General features: G+C 49.9%; 1 protein-coding gene across 1 annotated transcript in view; it reads left to right on the plus strand.

Annotated features, from left to right (window-relative positions):
• The window catches only part of CCDC57 (coiled-coil domain containing 57), a 99,419-nt gene that overhangs the window by 63,325 nt on the left and 21,351 nt on the right, over positions 1-14,743 (plus strand). The window contains exons 18-20 of the mRNA XM_044378685.3: positions 1,637-1,737; positions 6,463-6,594; positions 7,097-7,313. Coding sequence (XP_044234620.1) covers positions 1,637-1,737; positions 6,463-6,594; positions 7,097-7,313 — 450 coding nt within the window. The remainder of the gene's footprint in view (positions 1-1,636; positions 1,738-6,462; positions 6,595-7,096; positions 7,314-14,743) is intronic.

A 14,743-nucleotide genomic window follows, 5' to 3' on the forward strand; every position in this document is an offset into this window, starting at 1 on the left:
GCGACGCTGAAATGGTGAAGTGCCTCCGTGATGAGAGGAGGGAGGGAAGTGATGTGGGCCTGCGACATCGGGTGAGGCTACTGCTGACCTGACTGCAGGGCAGGTGCAGGGTCGTCTGTGTGCAGACCACGGCTGGCCGCGAGGAACCGGGACTGCGGACGAGACCTGCGCAGCCTCTCCGTGGCTCAGAGACGGTCCTTGTGAGGGACAAGCACCCTGGCCTTCAGCTCTCGTCAAACTAAAACTTTACCACAGCAACTGCAACGTTTGACTTTCCCACCAGCGACGTGGGAGGGCTCTGATGTCTCCACATCTCAGGCAACACTTGACTTCTTTCTTCTTCTGTCCGCCCTCACGAGTGCAAAGTGGTATCTCACTGTGATGCTGCATTTCCCTGATGACTAACGGCGTCGACCACCTTTCCATGGGCTTGTTGGCCGTTTGTGTGTCTTCGAATTTCATAGCTTTTAAGCTCAGGTATTAAAAACTAAGGAAAATAAATTCATTTCCAAATTTTGTCTTTCCCATGTCCTTTTACCTCCTGGAAAAAAACTGACGTCGTACATTCGGACCCTCCCAGGAGGTCCAAGATGGCAGCACTAGTTCTGTACCCAGATGCTAACATGCGATGCATTCACCACCACCAGCTTCAAATGAAGAGATTATAAGCTTTTAAGAATTTTCTGTTTCCGGGGGCACCTGGGTGGCACAGCGGTTAAGCGTCTGCCTTCGGGTCAGGGCGTGATCCTGGCGTTCTGGGATCGAGCCCCACATCAGGCTCCTCCGCTATGAACCTGCTTCTTCCTCTCCCACTCTCCCTGCTTGTGTTCCCTCTCTCACTGGCTGTCTCTCTCTCTGTGTCAAATAAATAAATAAAATCTTTAAAAAAAAAAAGAATTTTCTGTTTCCATACATATGGTACGTCACTCAGTACTAATACAGTACGTATCGTTATTTACAACTCAAACACGCAAAAACCTCGTTGGAGTCCTCAGTAACCTTGTGTTTAACCACGTAGGTTCTTATTCTGAGAAATGTGACTTCAACAGTAATTGTACCTTGTGGTATGTCAGCTTACAGATGAGTTTCCAAGATGTGTAGGTAACTTGACTCAACCTGAGTTAACGGATCTTTTCTAAGTGAGACAGGGTGCCGAAGCGCCTCTTACAGGCAGAATCTCCAGGTTTATTCACTTAACCTCCCGCTGCTTGTTTTTCTGTGCTGCAGAGAGGGTGTCTTTGGGTCTGTTGGTGAACATGTTGATTTCCGGGGCTGGGAGGCGCTGGGTCAGGCGTCGCAGCTGTGAGTCGTGTGCGAGCGCCCCTGCTCTCAGCTGCCGCGGCACAAGGTTCCCGGCGTCGCCCCCAGGCGCACCGCAAGAGAGAAGTGACTGGTGTAGGGGAGGAGAGGGCCGTGCCTCTGGAGCGTTTGGGCCTGGCACCAGCGAGATCAAGAAGTGAGGTGTGCACAGCAAGCAAACCTTCCGGTGCCTGGCCGCCTCGGTCGGTGGAGCACATGGCTCCTGACCTCGGGGTTGGGAGTTCAAGCCCCACACTGGGCATGGAGCTTACTTTAAGAAAAAAAAAAGAAAGGAAAGAAAAGAAAAAGCAAATCCTTTTCCTCCTCTTGTTTCTAGGAAAGCCACGTCATCACCCGCTGCCCACTCCTGAGGCCCGGAAACAGAATGTCGCACCTGAGGCCCCTCTGGGACAGTTGCAACCCCATTTTGCAGCCCAGGTAATACTCCTTTATCTAAGAAATGTAGTTTTAATAACTGTTTACTAATCGCTTAAGTATTGCATTTCATTACCAAAATGTAAAATCCAGTAAATACCGTTGAAAAAGGCTCCAATTTTCAGCACCCAAGCATAATTACCAGTAACACCTCAGTATGTTTCCTGCTGCTTTTTTTTTTAAGATTTATTTATTTATTTTAGGTGGGGAGGGAGGGACAGAGGGAGAGAGAGAATCTTCAGCGGACTCCCCACTGAATGTGGAGCCTGACTCGGGGCTCAGTCTCCCAACCCTGGGATCATGACCTGAGCCGAAACCAGAAGTCAGATACTTAACCGACTGAGCCACCCAGGCGCCCCTCCTGCTGTTTTTTAAAAACTACCTAAATAAATAATAAATATAAAATTACAAATTACATCATATGGATGTTTTACTGTAGCTTTACCCACCTGGGTATTGTTTTTCTTTCTTTCTTTTTTTTAAGATTTTATTTATTTATTTGAGAGAGAGAGCAAGCACATGGAGGCAGAGGGAGAAGCAGACTCCCCCCTGAGCAGGGAGCCCCGCTTGAGGCTGGATCCCAGGGTCCTGGGATCATGACCTGAGCTGAAGGCAGATGCCTAACTGACTGAGCCACCCAGGTGCCCCTTATTTTTCAAATCTTTACCAATATGATGGGCTAAAAAAATTTCATCTTTTAGAAGTTTCTTATGTCCTTGGTGGTATTAAAGTCTGTAATCTATTGGCCATTTATATTTCTTCTTTTGTGGGTTATTTATACACATGGATGGATGGATGGATGGATGGACGGACGGACGGACGGACGGATAGACGGATGGACGGATGGACGGATGGACGGATGGATGGATGGATGGATGAATGATAGGATAAATGGTAGGTAGAGAGAGACACACACACACAGTCAGACAACTTTGTTCCTGGACTGGCTGAGAGTAACTTGCCGACATCGAGCCCCTTTATGTCTGAAAACAAGGACACCTCCCGACATTATGAAAATCAGGAAACGTGAATATGATCCTAGAATTTAATACATATTGTATACTCAGATTTTGTGAGTTACAGATCCAGGACCCACATTGCCTCCAGCACTTGCACACCCACGTGCGCGCGTGTGTGTGTGTGGACATGCATGTGGGGGTTGCACGTGTAAGCATGTTATTGCACATGTGCCTGCATGGGGGTAGGTGCGTGTGTGGGCATCTCCTTCACTCCAGAACGGGTCTGCTGACCTTGTATGTCCTTCACAATGCTGACATTTTGGAAGAGCCAGGCCAGTGTCTGGCAGACCGGGATGGCGCCTCCTCATGGTCAGATTTGGGTCTGGATTTATTTTTGACACAGCTCCAGTGAGGGGTCCTTTCCCCGCTGGTGCGGTCCTGCTTTAGATACCAGACCTTCGCGGGGCGCCTGGGGGCTCATTCGATCAAGCAGCTGACTCATGGTTTCGGTTCAGGTTGTGATCTCAGGTCGTGGGATCGACCAGGGAGTCTGTTTGGGACTCTGTCCTTCTCCCTCTGCCCCTCCCCCTGCTCACAGTCTCTCTCTCTCTCTTTCTCAAATAAGTAGATAAAATCTTTAAAAAAAAAACCCATCCCTTTGTAATATTTTTAATATATTACAAAAACATGTAACAAGCTTGTTCTTGTTTCCGCTCTTTTACAGAATTTTCTTAGCCATTCATCCCATTTGATCTCTACTTGGTAAATATTGTAATTTATGTATTTTTTTTTTAAGATTTTATTTTATTCGACAGAGATAGAGACAGCCAGCGAGAGAGGGAACACAAGCAGGGGGAGTGGGAGAGGAAGAAGCAGGCTCATAGCAGAGGAGCCTGATGTGGGGCTCGATCCCAGAACGCCGGGATCACGCCCTGAGCCGAAGGCAGACGCTTAACTGCTGTGCCACCCAGGCGCCCCTATAATTTATGTATTTTTATTAAAATTTTTTTAGACTTCTAAGAAGATACAAAGACTCATACGATGTATACCATTCAGCTTAATAAACAAAATGTTATAAAGTCAAAACCCCTCTGAGAGTTCTACCCTGACATCCCCCCTTCAGACTTTCCTGAGTCTGGTGTTCCTCCTCGCAGATACTTAGAAATCTGCATGAATCACATCTGGTTGTACATGCATCTTTCTGCACGGCACTTTCATTCCGCGTCATGCTTCTGAGCTACACCGATGTGCTATGTAGAGAGCGGCTATGTCGGGCCACAGCGTTAGGGCCCCAGCGTTAGGGCCCCGCGTTAGGGCCCCGCGTTAGGGCCCCGCGTTCCCTGTGGCAGCTGAGCTCTGCGAGGAGCCGGACGGTGCCACAGTGGGTACAGGAGCAGACGGGCCTGGATGTGCTCTGGGAAAACTCGATAGATCCAGGAAGTTTCATTCCATATAATCTTCATGTCATGAAACATTCTTCTTTTCACTTTTTTTAACTATTTAAAAATGTAAAAACTACTTTTAGGTCATGGGCTGGACAAAGGAAGGTGGGCGGGGTTTGGCCTCTGCCAGGTGTGGCTTGCCGAGCCCACGTCTAGACACTGATTTGTGTGTGTTCCTTCTGTTGTATAAATACATCAGCATTGGCTCATCCATTCTTCTCTCAGGGGCATTTAGGCTGTTTTTTGCTGTAGACGTTGTTAGAAAGCCCTCTTGTGCACACTCGATGTGTGTGTCCCACTGATGAGCCCGGACAGACACCGTCATCACCCAGAGCCCGTGCAGCGCGTCGCGGCCCGCTCCCGCTGCTGTGCGTTCTGTGGGTCTGCACGAACGTATCGTGACACGTGGCCACCACCGTGGTCTCACCCAGACTAGTCCCCCTGTGCCGAGATTCCTCTGTGCTCTGTGCACCCTTCCCCTTTCCAGCTCTGTCCTCGGTACCAGCTGATCTTACTGCCCCACAGCTCTGCCTTTGCCCCCGAACGTCACGGAGCTGGAATTTTCCAGACTGGCTCCTTTCTCCTGGTCCGGTGCACTCATGGCCCCTCCGCGACGCTCCAGGGTTTGAGAGCTCACCTCTCGCTGCCGGACGGTGTTCTGTTTGGTGGCTGTACCGGTTTGTTCATCTGGAGGACCTCTTTAAACTTGCATTTTCCAGGTGTCGCAGGCCATTAGGAGCATAGTCGGCTTTTATCAACTGTTTTATGTCTACAGCTCTGCAGAACTGATTGGCACTAAGACGTGTAGCAGCCGTTTTCCCGGGTTCACTGCACGGACAGAGAGCGTCTGTGGTGAGGGTCCGGCTGCTCCCCTCGCGGTCCTGTCTCATGCTGCTCTCCTGGCCAGGACTCCCACGCAGCGGGGAGAACAGGGTCATCCACACCTTGTCCTGATTTATAGAATGCTTTTTTGCGTTTTTTTGGTAACGATTTTATTTTTTTAAGCAATCTCTACGTGCAAAGTGGGGCTCAAATTCACAATCCTGAAACCAGGAGTCACACGCTCCACTGACTGAGCCAGCCAGGTGCCCCAAATGCTTTTTGCATTTTATCTTCAAGTAGAAAGTTTGCTGTAGGCTTGGGTATTACATCGAATCCTACAAAACTGCCGTTTTTGTAAATCAGGAGTGGTGAAATATCAGCAATTCCGTGTGGTTCAACCTCGTAGAGACCCGTCCTCAGTTTAAAGTTCTTTCTCCTCTGCTCTACTGAGTTTTGACCTATATTAAGTGCTGAATTCTGTCTCCTGGTGCTTTTGACTTCATCCCGGTGACCACGACTGGGGTCCCGGCTGGCGGGATGCCACTGTCCTTCCACGGAGGTCATGCCTGCCAGTGTGCCAGCCGCATGTGTGCGCGGGCCGTGTCTTGCTGCCTTCAGAGTTCCGTTCTTCACAAGCCTTTCCACACAACTAGAAGCTTCCGCCTGTAATTAGCTGATGAGAGGTAGCAAGTGTGTGTCTCTGTACCTGCGTGTAGTGTTTCGCTCACTAATACTCAGTTTCCCTGAAGGATATGGGAGTTTTATAAAGTCTTGAGACTAATCCTTATCGGCCCATGTTCTGTGAAGATAGTCTCCAGTGTACGGCTTGCCTTTTCAGTTTATTTAAAATAAAGTAAGAGAGAGCCAGCTGGGAGATGGATGTCCTGTTCTGCCATGGGGTGACGTGAGCCCCAAGGTGGCCCTAGCGAGGTGGCGGTGCTCAGGCTCCACGCTGATCTGGGGGCCCGGGTAAGAGGGGTGGGCAGCCAGCAAGGAGAAGCATCACGTCTGGAGACAGCTGAAGCCAGGATTCACTGTCGGATGGATTTGGAATGTGAGAGAGGGAAGGAACCCAGGTTTGAGGCCTGGCTGCTGGGTGGGGGGGGTGGGAGTGGGGGCCTGGGACTGGTGATGCCCGAGCTGCCCTGCTGGCATGTCCGATGGGCACATACTTCATGGGGCTGGCGGGGGGGAGGGGACAGGGGCTTCTGCTGGGCCTCAACACAAGCCCTCGGCAAAAGCAAGGTCTGAGTCACAGGACGGTGGGGACGGCGGGGACAGCTCCAGGGCACCTGGAATGGGTCTGCGGGAGAGGCCTGCACAATGGTCTGCCCAACGAGGAGACGCTAGCCTGAGAAACTGGGCAGGGCTGGCCACAGAACAGAGGCTGAAAACCATGAAATTTGGGGAGAGCGTTTCTCCCTAATCTTGAGGGAGACCTCGGTAACACACCCCATCAGTGACCCGCCAACACTGAATTCCTTCTGTTTGCATTTTCATGGCAGGACTCCAAGAACACCAAGAAAAAATGTTTCTCTGAATGCTCGGGGAAGGTCCAACCCTGCTTGGCCCAGACAGTCGGGAGAAGCGGTCCTCCACAGGGCTGGACAGCAGGAGCCTTGGCGGGGTCGGGGCAGGTACGGCAGGGCCTGCCGGTCTCAGCACGGGCACAGCCGTGGGAAGTGGAGCGCCTGGTGTCCTAGCAGATGGCTGTTGCCATGGCAACCCCAGAGGCTTCTCTTAGGATGGTGGAGTCTATTCTTGTGCCTTGCAGAGTGGGTCCCCCCGGGGCGCTGGGGGCATGGGCAGCACGGCTCCGGAGTGGGCCTTGGCGCAGCTGGAGAGCTGTGCTTGGGGCATTTGCCCTTCTTTCCAGGTCCCACCTCCCGTGAAGACCAGACTGCCTTTGCCCTACACGTTGCTTTGTCCTTCTGGTGTCCACAGGAACCCCAGCTGGTCATGCACCGGCCAGCCAGTGTGCCTGGGGAGCGCGGGCCTGTCCCCAGGGCCTCTGGGCGATGGGCCCTGAAGCCTCACTCCAAGGCCTGTCTTTGGGCCATGCCCACCGTCTTGCCACTTCCTCCAGGGGCAGGGAGAGCCGGGCTCTCAGGGATAATTCATCCTTTTTTGCTTTCCTAGAGGCAACACAAAATCTCTACAGTAACTTGCAGATCAGCTCGGCAGAAAGAAAACCGGTCCCCAGAGCCACGCCCGGCTCAAGAATCCCACAGGGAGAGTAGCCACCCCAGCGGAAGCCCCTCCTCGTTGGCCAGCGGTCCCCTCCAGGACATGTGGAAGTTACTGGACCTGGGATCCAGCCCCTCTGGCCTCACCTCCCAGGACGACTCCGCACCAGGTAGGCGGGGGCCAGGGCTCTGGGGTCCCAAACGGGCCAGGCTTGGCCACTGGCCACCGACAGAATCCACAGGCGGAGAGATGGTGGTGGTGACACAGGGAAGGAGTTTATTTCAGGGAGGCCGTTCCCGGGAAGCCTGCGGACTAGTGTCGAGAAGACCCTCCGAAGTGTGGAAAGCACTTCCAGGTTTATGTAAGGACCGTGTGGGACAAAGGTCAGTGGGTGCGTGCTCGTGGGCAGTGAAGGTCAGGTCGGTCACTGTCGTGGGGTCAGTCATGGGGTCCTGCTGGCTCAGGGCAGTCCTTATAGCCTGAGGGGAGTTTCGGCTCCCATTGGGGACCCTGCTTTCAGGGTCTTCTGCCGAGAGAGAAGCAGGAAGGAAGAGCTTGATCAGCGGGGAGTCCAGCGAGAGGTCAGAGCGGAGGTGAGACGTGCTGTCCCCCAGCCGCTGCCTGGCAGGGCTAGGTGACCACTGTCAGGCTGACGTGCACACACACAGGCACTCTTTCCGCCTGTGCAGGCTCCCTCGCGGAGGCCGGTCCTCACCCACAGCGCGCAGCACAGGCCACCCGCGGGGGTCCCCTCCCCAGGGAGCTGGTGCGTCAGTCTGGGAGACACGGCCATTCTCTGTGCCGCCCAGCCTCGCGAGCACGACGCTGTCCTTGCCCTTGTCCTGCCTGGTCATCACGGGTGTTCAGGAGCATCCATCTGGAGGGCCCACCTTTGGGGGAGCTGCAGAACGCCCCATGCGGCAAGAAGGCTGAGGGAGGGCAGCCTGTGCAGAGCCCCTTGGGGATCCGTGTGCGCAGAGCGCCCTCGATCCGGGTCTCAGCCCCATGCGGGTCGCGCTCTGTTACGTAGATGTGCTCCCACCGTTGTGACTGTTGTCCCTGAGGTGGACATTTTAGGTTATTTCCAATCTTTTGTCGTACACGTCATGTTACGGCGAATGGCCTTGTGCACAGGCTTTCAGCCCACGTGTGACTCCGAGGGCGGGGGCGTTGCTTTGTCGGGAAGCAGATGCATTTCTGGTTGGGGAAGACATTGTCCAGCTGGGCTCTGGTGACACCACAGGATCACAGGCGCTCTGGCGGTGTGTGTGTGTGCAGGCCGCCTGGTGGGAGCCTTTCCACGCCTCCTCACTTCCTCTTCCTCACCTTCAGTTCTCTGCCCTTTGTACGTGGAGTTTGCTCTTTGTCTTACTGATTTGTGGGAGCTCATCATTTATGATGGAAATTAGGCCTTTTCTGATGCATGAATTAGATCTCCCCTCAAGTTCTCATTTGGTTTTTGGGTTTTTTTTTTTACATTTTTAAGGTAAAATTCTATTAGTTAACATATAGTGTATTATTGGTTTCAGAGGTAGAGGTCATCAGTCGTATACAACACCCAGTGCTCATTACATCACACGCCCTCCTTAACCCCGCCACCCAGTTGCCCCATCCCCCCACCCCCTCCCCTGCAGCAACCCTCAGTTTGTTTCCTATGATGAAGAGTCTCTTACGGTTTTTCTCCCTCTCTGATTTCGTCTTGTTTTATTTTTTCCCCTCTCCTCCTTTATGATCCTCTGTTTTGTTTCTTAAATTCCACACATGAGTGAGATCATATGATAATTGTCTTTCTGACTTATTTCACTTATCATAATACCTTCTAGTTCCATCCACGTTGTTGCAAATGGCAAGATTTCATGTGTTTTGATGGCCGAGTACTATTCCATTGTGTGTGTGTGTGTGTGTGTGTGTGTGTGTGTATACACACATACCACATCTTCTTTATTCATCTGTCGGTGGACATCTGGGCTCTTTCCACAGTTTGGCTACTGCGGACATCGCTGCTATGAACACTGGGGTGCAGGTGCCCCTTCGGATCACTACATCTGTGTCTTTGGGGTAAATACCTAGTAGTGCAATTGCTGGGCTATAGGGTAGCTCTATTTTCAGCTTTTTGAGGACCCTCCATACTGTTTTCCAGGGCGGCTGCACCAGCTTCCGTTCCCACCAACAGTGCACGAGGACTCCCCTTCCTCCGCGTCCTCGCCAACATCTGTCGTTTCCTGACTTGTTCGTTGTGGCCGTTCTGACCGCTGTGAGGTGTGTCTCACTGTGGTTTTGAGCTGTATTTCCCTGATGTCGAGTCATGTGGAGCAGTTTTTCGTGGTCTGTGGCCGTTTGTATGTCTTCTTTGGAGAAATGTCTGTTCATGTCTTCTGCCTCTTTCTCGATGGGGTTATTTGTTCTTTGGGTGTTGAGTTTGGTAAGTTCTTTATAGATTTTGGATACTCGCCCTTTATCTGTATGTCATTTGCACATATCTTCCCCCATTCTGTCGGCCGTCTTTGGTTTTGCTGTTTCCTTTCCTGTGCGAAAGCTTTTTATCCTGATGAAGTCCCAATGGTTTATTTTTACGTCTGTTTCCCTTGCCTTTGGAGACGTGTCTAGCAAGCAGTTGCTGCGGCCGAGGTCACAGAGGTTGCTGCCTGTGTTCTGCTCTAGGATTTGGGTGGATTCCTGTCTCACGTTTAGGTCTTTCATCCATTCTGAGTTTATCTTTGTGTACGGTGTGAGAGTGGTCCAGTTTCATCCTGCATGTGGCCGTCCAATTTTCCCAACACCAGTTTATTGAAGAGACTTTTTCCATTGGATATTCTTTCCTGCTTTGTGGAAGATTAGCTGACCATATAGTTGAGGGTCCATTTCTGGGCTCTCTATTCTGTTCCATTAATCTATGTGTCTGTTTTTGTGCCAGGACCATGCTGTCTTGGTGATCACAGCTCTGTAGTATAGCTCGAAGTCTAGAATTGTGATGCCTCCAGCTTTAGTTTTCTTTCTTTCTCTCTTTCTTTCTTTCTTTCTTTCTTTCTTTCTTTCTTTCTTTCTTTCTTTTTTTTAAAAGATTTATTTATTTATTTGTCAGACAGAGAGAGCACAAGCAGGGGGAGAGGGAGAAGCAGACTCCCCGCTGAGCAGGGAGCCTGATGTGGGACTTGATCCCAGGACCCTGGGATCATGACCTGAGCCAAAGGCAGTTGCTTAACCCACTGAGCCCCTGGCGCCCAGAAGTTGGTATTTTGATGGGATTGCACTGAATGTGTAGATTGCTCGAGGCACCATAGACATTTTCACAATATGTGTTCCAATCCGTGAGCATGGAATGTTTTTCCATTTCTTCATGTCTTCCTCGGTTTCTTTCACAAATGTTCTATAGTTTTCTGCGTACAGATCCCTTGCCTCCTTGGTTAGGTTTATTCTTAGGTATCTTATGGTTTTGGCTGCAATTGTAAATGGGGTCGACTCCTTAATTTCTCTTTCTTCTGTCTCATCGTTTGCAGATGATGCAGAAATGCCGCATAGAATCTGTAGAAACGAAGATGATTTCTGTGCATTGATTTTATCTCCTGCCACTTTGCTGAATTCCTGTATGAGTGCTAGTCATTTTGGGGTGGAGTCTTTTGGGTTTTCCACATACAGTGTCATGTCATCTGCAAAGGCTGAGAGTTTGACTTCTTTGCCTGTTTGGATGCCTTTTCTTTTTGTGTCTGATTGCTGAGGCCAGGACTTCCAGTATGTGTTGAATAGTAATGGTGAGAGTGGACGTCCCTGTCTTGTTCCTGACCGTGGGGAAAAGCTCAGTTTTTCCCCGTTGAGGATGATATTCACTGTGGGCTTTTCATAGGTGGCCTTTATGATATTGAGGTATGTTCCCTCTATCCCTATACTGTGAAGAGGTTTGGTTTTTTGTGGGTTTATTTTATTTTATTTATTTGTCAGAGAGAGAGTGTGCATAAGCAGGGGGAGGGCAGGCAGAGAGCGAAGCAGACTCCCCACAGAGTATGGAGCCCCATGCAGGACTTGATCCCAGGGCCCTGGGATCATGACCTGAGCCAAAGGCAGACGCTTCACTGACTGAGCCACCCAGGCATCCCTGTGGAAAGTTTTAATCAAGAAAGAATACTATACGTTGTCAGATGCTTTTTCTGCATCTGTTGAAAGGATCATATGGTCTTGTCCTTTCTTTTATTAATGTCGTGTTTCACATTGATTGATTTGCGGGTGTTGAACCAACCTTGCAGCCCAGGAATAAATCCCACTTGGTCGTGGTGAATAATCCTTTTAATGTACTGTTGGATCCTATGGCTAGTATCTCGGTGAGAATATTTGCATCCATGTTCGTATTGGTCTGTAATTCTCCTTTTTAGTGGGGTCTTTGTCTGGTTTTGGGATCCAGGTAATGCTGGCCTCATAGAAAGAGTTTGGAAGTTTTCCTTCCATTTCAATTTTTTGAAACAGCTTCAGTAGAATAGATATTAATTCTTCTTTAAATGTTTGGTAGAATTCCCCTGGGAAGCCATCTGGCCCTAGGCTCTGGTTGGGAGATTTTTGATGACCGCTTCAATTTCCTTGCTGGTTGTGGGTCTGTTCAGGTTTTCTGTTTCTTCCTGTTTCAGTTTTTGGGTTTTTTTTTTTTTTTTTCAAGATTTTATTTATTTATTTGTCAGAGAGACAGCCAGCAAGAGAGGGAACAGCCAGCGAGAGAGGGAACACAAGCAGGGGGAGTGGGAGAGGGAGAAGCAGGCTCCCAGCGGAGGAGCCTGATGTGGGACTCGATCCCAGAACGCCAGGATCACGCCCTGAGCCGAAGGCAGACGCTTAACGACTGCGCCACCCAGGCGCCCCCTTCCTGTTTCAGTTTTGGTAGCTTATACATCTCTAGGAATGCATCCATTTCTTCCAGATTGCCTAATTTGTTGGCATATAGTTGATCATAATATGTTTTTATGATTGTTTGTATTTCTTCAGTGCTGGTTGTGATCTCTTCTCTTTCGTTCATGACTTTATTAATTTGTGTCCTTTCTCTTTTCTTTTGGTAAGTCTGGCCAGGGGTTTATCAATCTTATTCTTTCAGAGAACCAGCTCCTAGTTTCGTTGATCAGCTCTACTATTCTGGTTTATAGTTCACTGATTTCTCATTTGATTTTGACTCTTCTTATGGTGGTTTTTGTCACACACATATTTTTTTTTATCTTTATGTAGTTAAATTACTGTCCTTGTTTTCAATCCTTCCTGGGTTTTGTGCCATACTTAGGCCTTTTCCACTCCAAGATTAGAGATGATTCTTCCTTGGTTTCTTCTAATACAGATATGGCTTCACATTTTTATATTTAAAGCTATGATCCAATTGGAATTTATCACAGGATATGTTATAAAATAGTGACCAAACTTACATTTTTTGGTTACCCCAGATGCCCACCCAGATGTCCCAGCCACAGTTACTGAGTGACTCACATTCCCCACTTTCACAGCAGTGCTGACTCTCCCGGGTGTCTTCGTGTGTGTCTGGGTCCGCCCACATGCGTGGCTGGGCTACTGGAGTCATGACAGTGGCTCGGGCCCTGGTCATGGGCTGACCTGAGCTCTCCTTGCCTGCAATGTCCACATCTTCCTGGTCATTCATGTTTATTGGGTTTTTCCACGCAGGTTTCAGACTCAGCTTTACAGCCCTCCCCAAACCCTGCCTCACCGTCCTGGGGCCTCAGTCCCTCTCGGCTCCGACTTCACTGAGTTTCGTTTCCCACCTTCCTGCTCCCTCCTGCTTCAGGGCGGCCGGCGCCCTGCGCACCCCGCTTGCCCCGTCTGAGTCTGGCGGCCCTGCTCACTCGTGCAGCGCGAGCGCTTCCCTCTCACATCTTAGTTTGTATTTTCTACTTAGCATGCTTTAAAAATGTCTTATTTTCTCCTGCCTTTCATTGGATAGATCACATTTTCCATCTCCTGCCTGCTTCAAAGTGATCTTCTGGCAGTCACTCCTTAAGACCTACTTATTTTCATTTCGCCGTCGATTTCTTAAGCTTGTCAACACCTGTGTTTTTCTGCATTATGCATCGGTGCCAACAAGAACACTAGATGTTGGCGAGGGGTATCTCTTAGACAAAGTAAATTTGACTAAATTATTTTTTTAATAAAGATTTTATTTATTTATTTATTTATTTATTTATTTGAGAAAGAGGGAGAGAGAGAGAGAGAGCACAGAGGGAGTGGGAGAGAGGGAAGCAGACTCCCCGCTGAGCAGGGAGCCCGATGCAGGACTCGATCCCAGGACCCTGGGATCACCTGACCTGAGCCGAAGGCAGACGCTTCACCGACTGAGCCCCCCAGGTGCCCCAAATTTGACTAAATTCTTTGAGATTTATCCTTATGTACTTTGCAAATCTCTCATAGTAGCCTCTTGGACATATTTTTCTTCTTCCAGAATAATTTTAAAAGAGAATTTTTATATGGGAAGCTCTTTGAGGCCTTGTACATGGAGAGCACTTTTACTTCTGTGTCACATCTGAGTCACTCTAGTTATCCATAAATCTAGCCCCGTTGCTCCCAGCACATCAGCTACGTGCTGGATTGATAACCCCTCTGCAAACAGCTCAGTAAAGCTGCTGAGGAAGATGCCATCGTCGGGGCACCTGGCTGGCTCTGTTGGTAGAACACGCTCACTCTTGATCTCGGGGTCATGAGTTCAAGCCCCACGTTGGGTAGAGCCTACTTAAAACAAAATAAGTAAAGCAGAGCATGCTTTTTTTAAAAAAATGCCACAGTCATGCTTGAAGGCATCCATACGTGGCAAGAAGGTGAAGAATCGTTACCAAAGGTCCCGTGAAGGAGGAGCCCTGACTGCAGGCTGACCACCACCAGCTTTGACCCCAAGGCCTTTGTCAAACTGGGTGAACTTGACACTGGGTGTCACAGCCTCACGGTGTTCAGGAAGCAAGTGACAAAACTCAGGGCCCACCCAGGGTGGGAGTGTGACAGGTGATCCTTCCCAGAAAGCAGGGACTGGGAAGGGTCCCACCCACCCTCAGTGGGAAGGTGAGCCAGAAACAGCTCCGTGCCCCGCCTGTCCAGTGCCCCCACTGAGGACAGGGCCCTCGCACGGAGCACTGGCAGGAAGGCTGTCCCTTATAACTCATCACCACACGCAGCTCTCATGTAGGGTAGTCCCCATTACAGCACCTGCGTGGCCCGAGGATTTTAGTTCTCAGTGATTCTGAACCGGTGGGGCCCCCAAGGACTGGGCGGCAGTGGAGACAGACCACTTCAGGGGGCCCACTTTGTCCCAGACCATAAACATTCCCACAAATCAGATTCCAGCTGAGAATGGGATCCCGTGCACAGGGTGCAAGGCACCAGGAATGAGGCCAGCAGAAGACAGACCTTCCATAAACGTGGACGATACAAGGTATGAATAGCTGAGTTTCACAGGTTCAAAGAAATAAGAGACTCGCAAGAAAGCACATCAGGAAACCAAGAACTATAAAGAAAGACCAAGGAGACTTAGAAAAGAACAAACAAAACTTTAAGAACCGGAAAATGTAATCATTCCTAGTGAAAGCTTGGTGGTTGAGCCCCACAGCGGATCAGTGACACAGACGTTACATATGA

The sequence above is a fragment of the Ursus arctos genome, unplaced genomic scaffold, assembly GCF_023065955.2.
Source record: "Ursus arctos isolate Adak ecotype North America unplaced genomic scaffold, UrsArc2.0 scaffold_24, whole genome shotgun sequence".
Lineage (NCBI taxonomy): Eukaryota > Metazoa > Chordata > Mammalia > Carnivora > Ursidae > Ursus > Ursus arctos.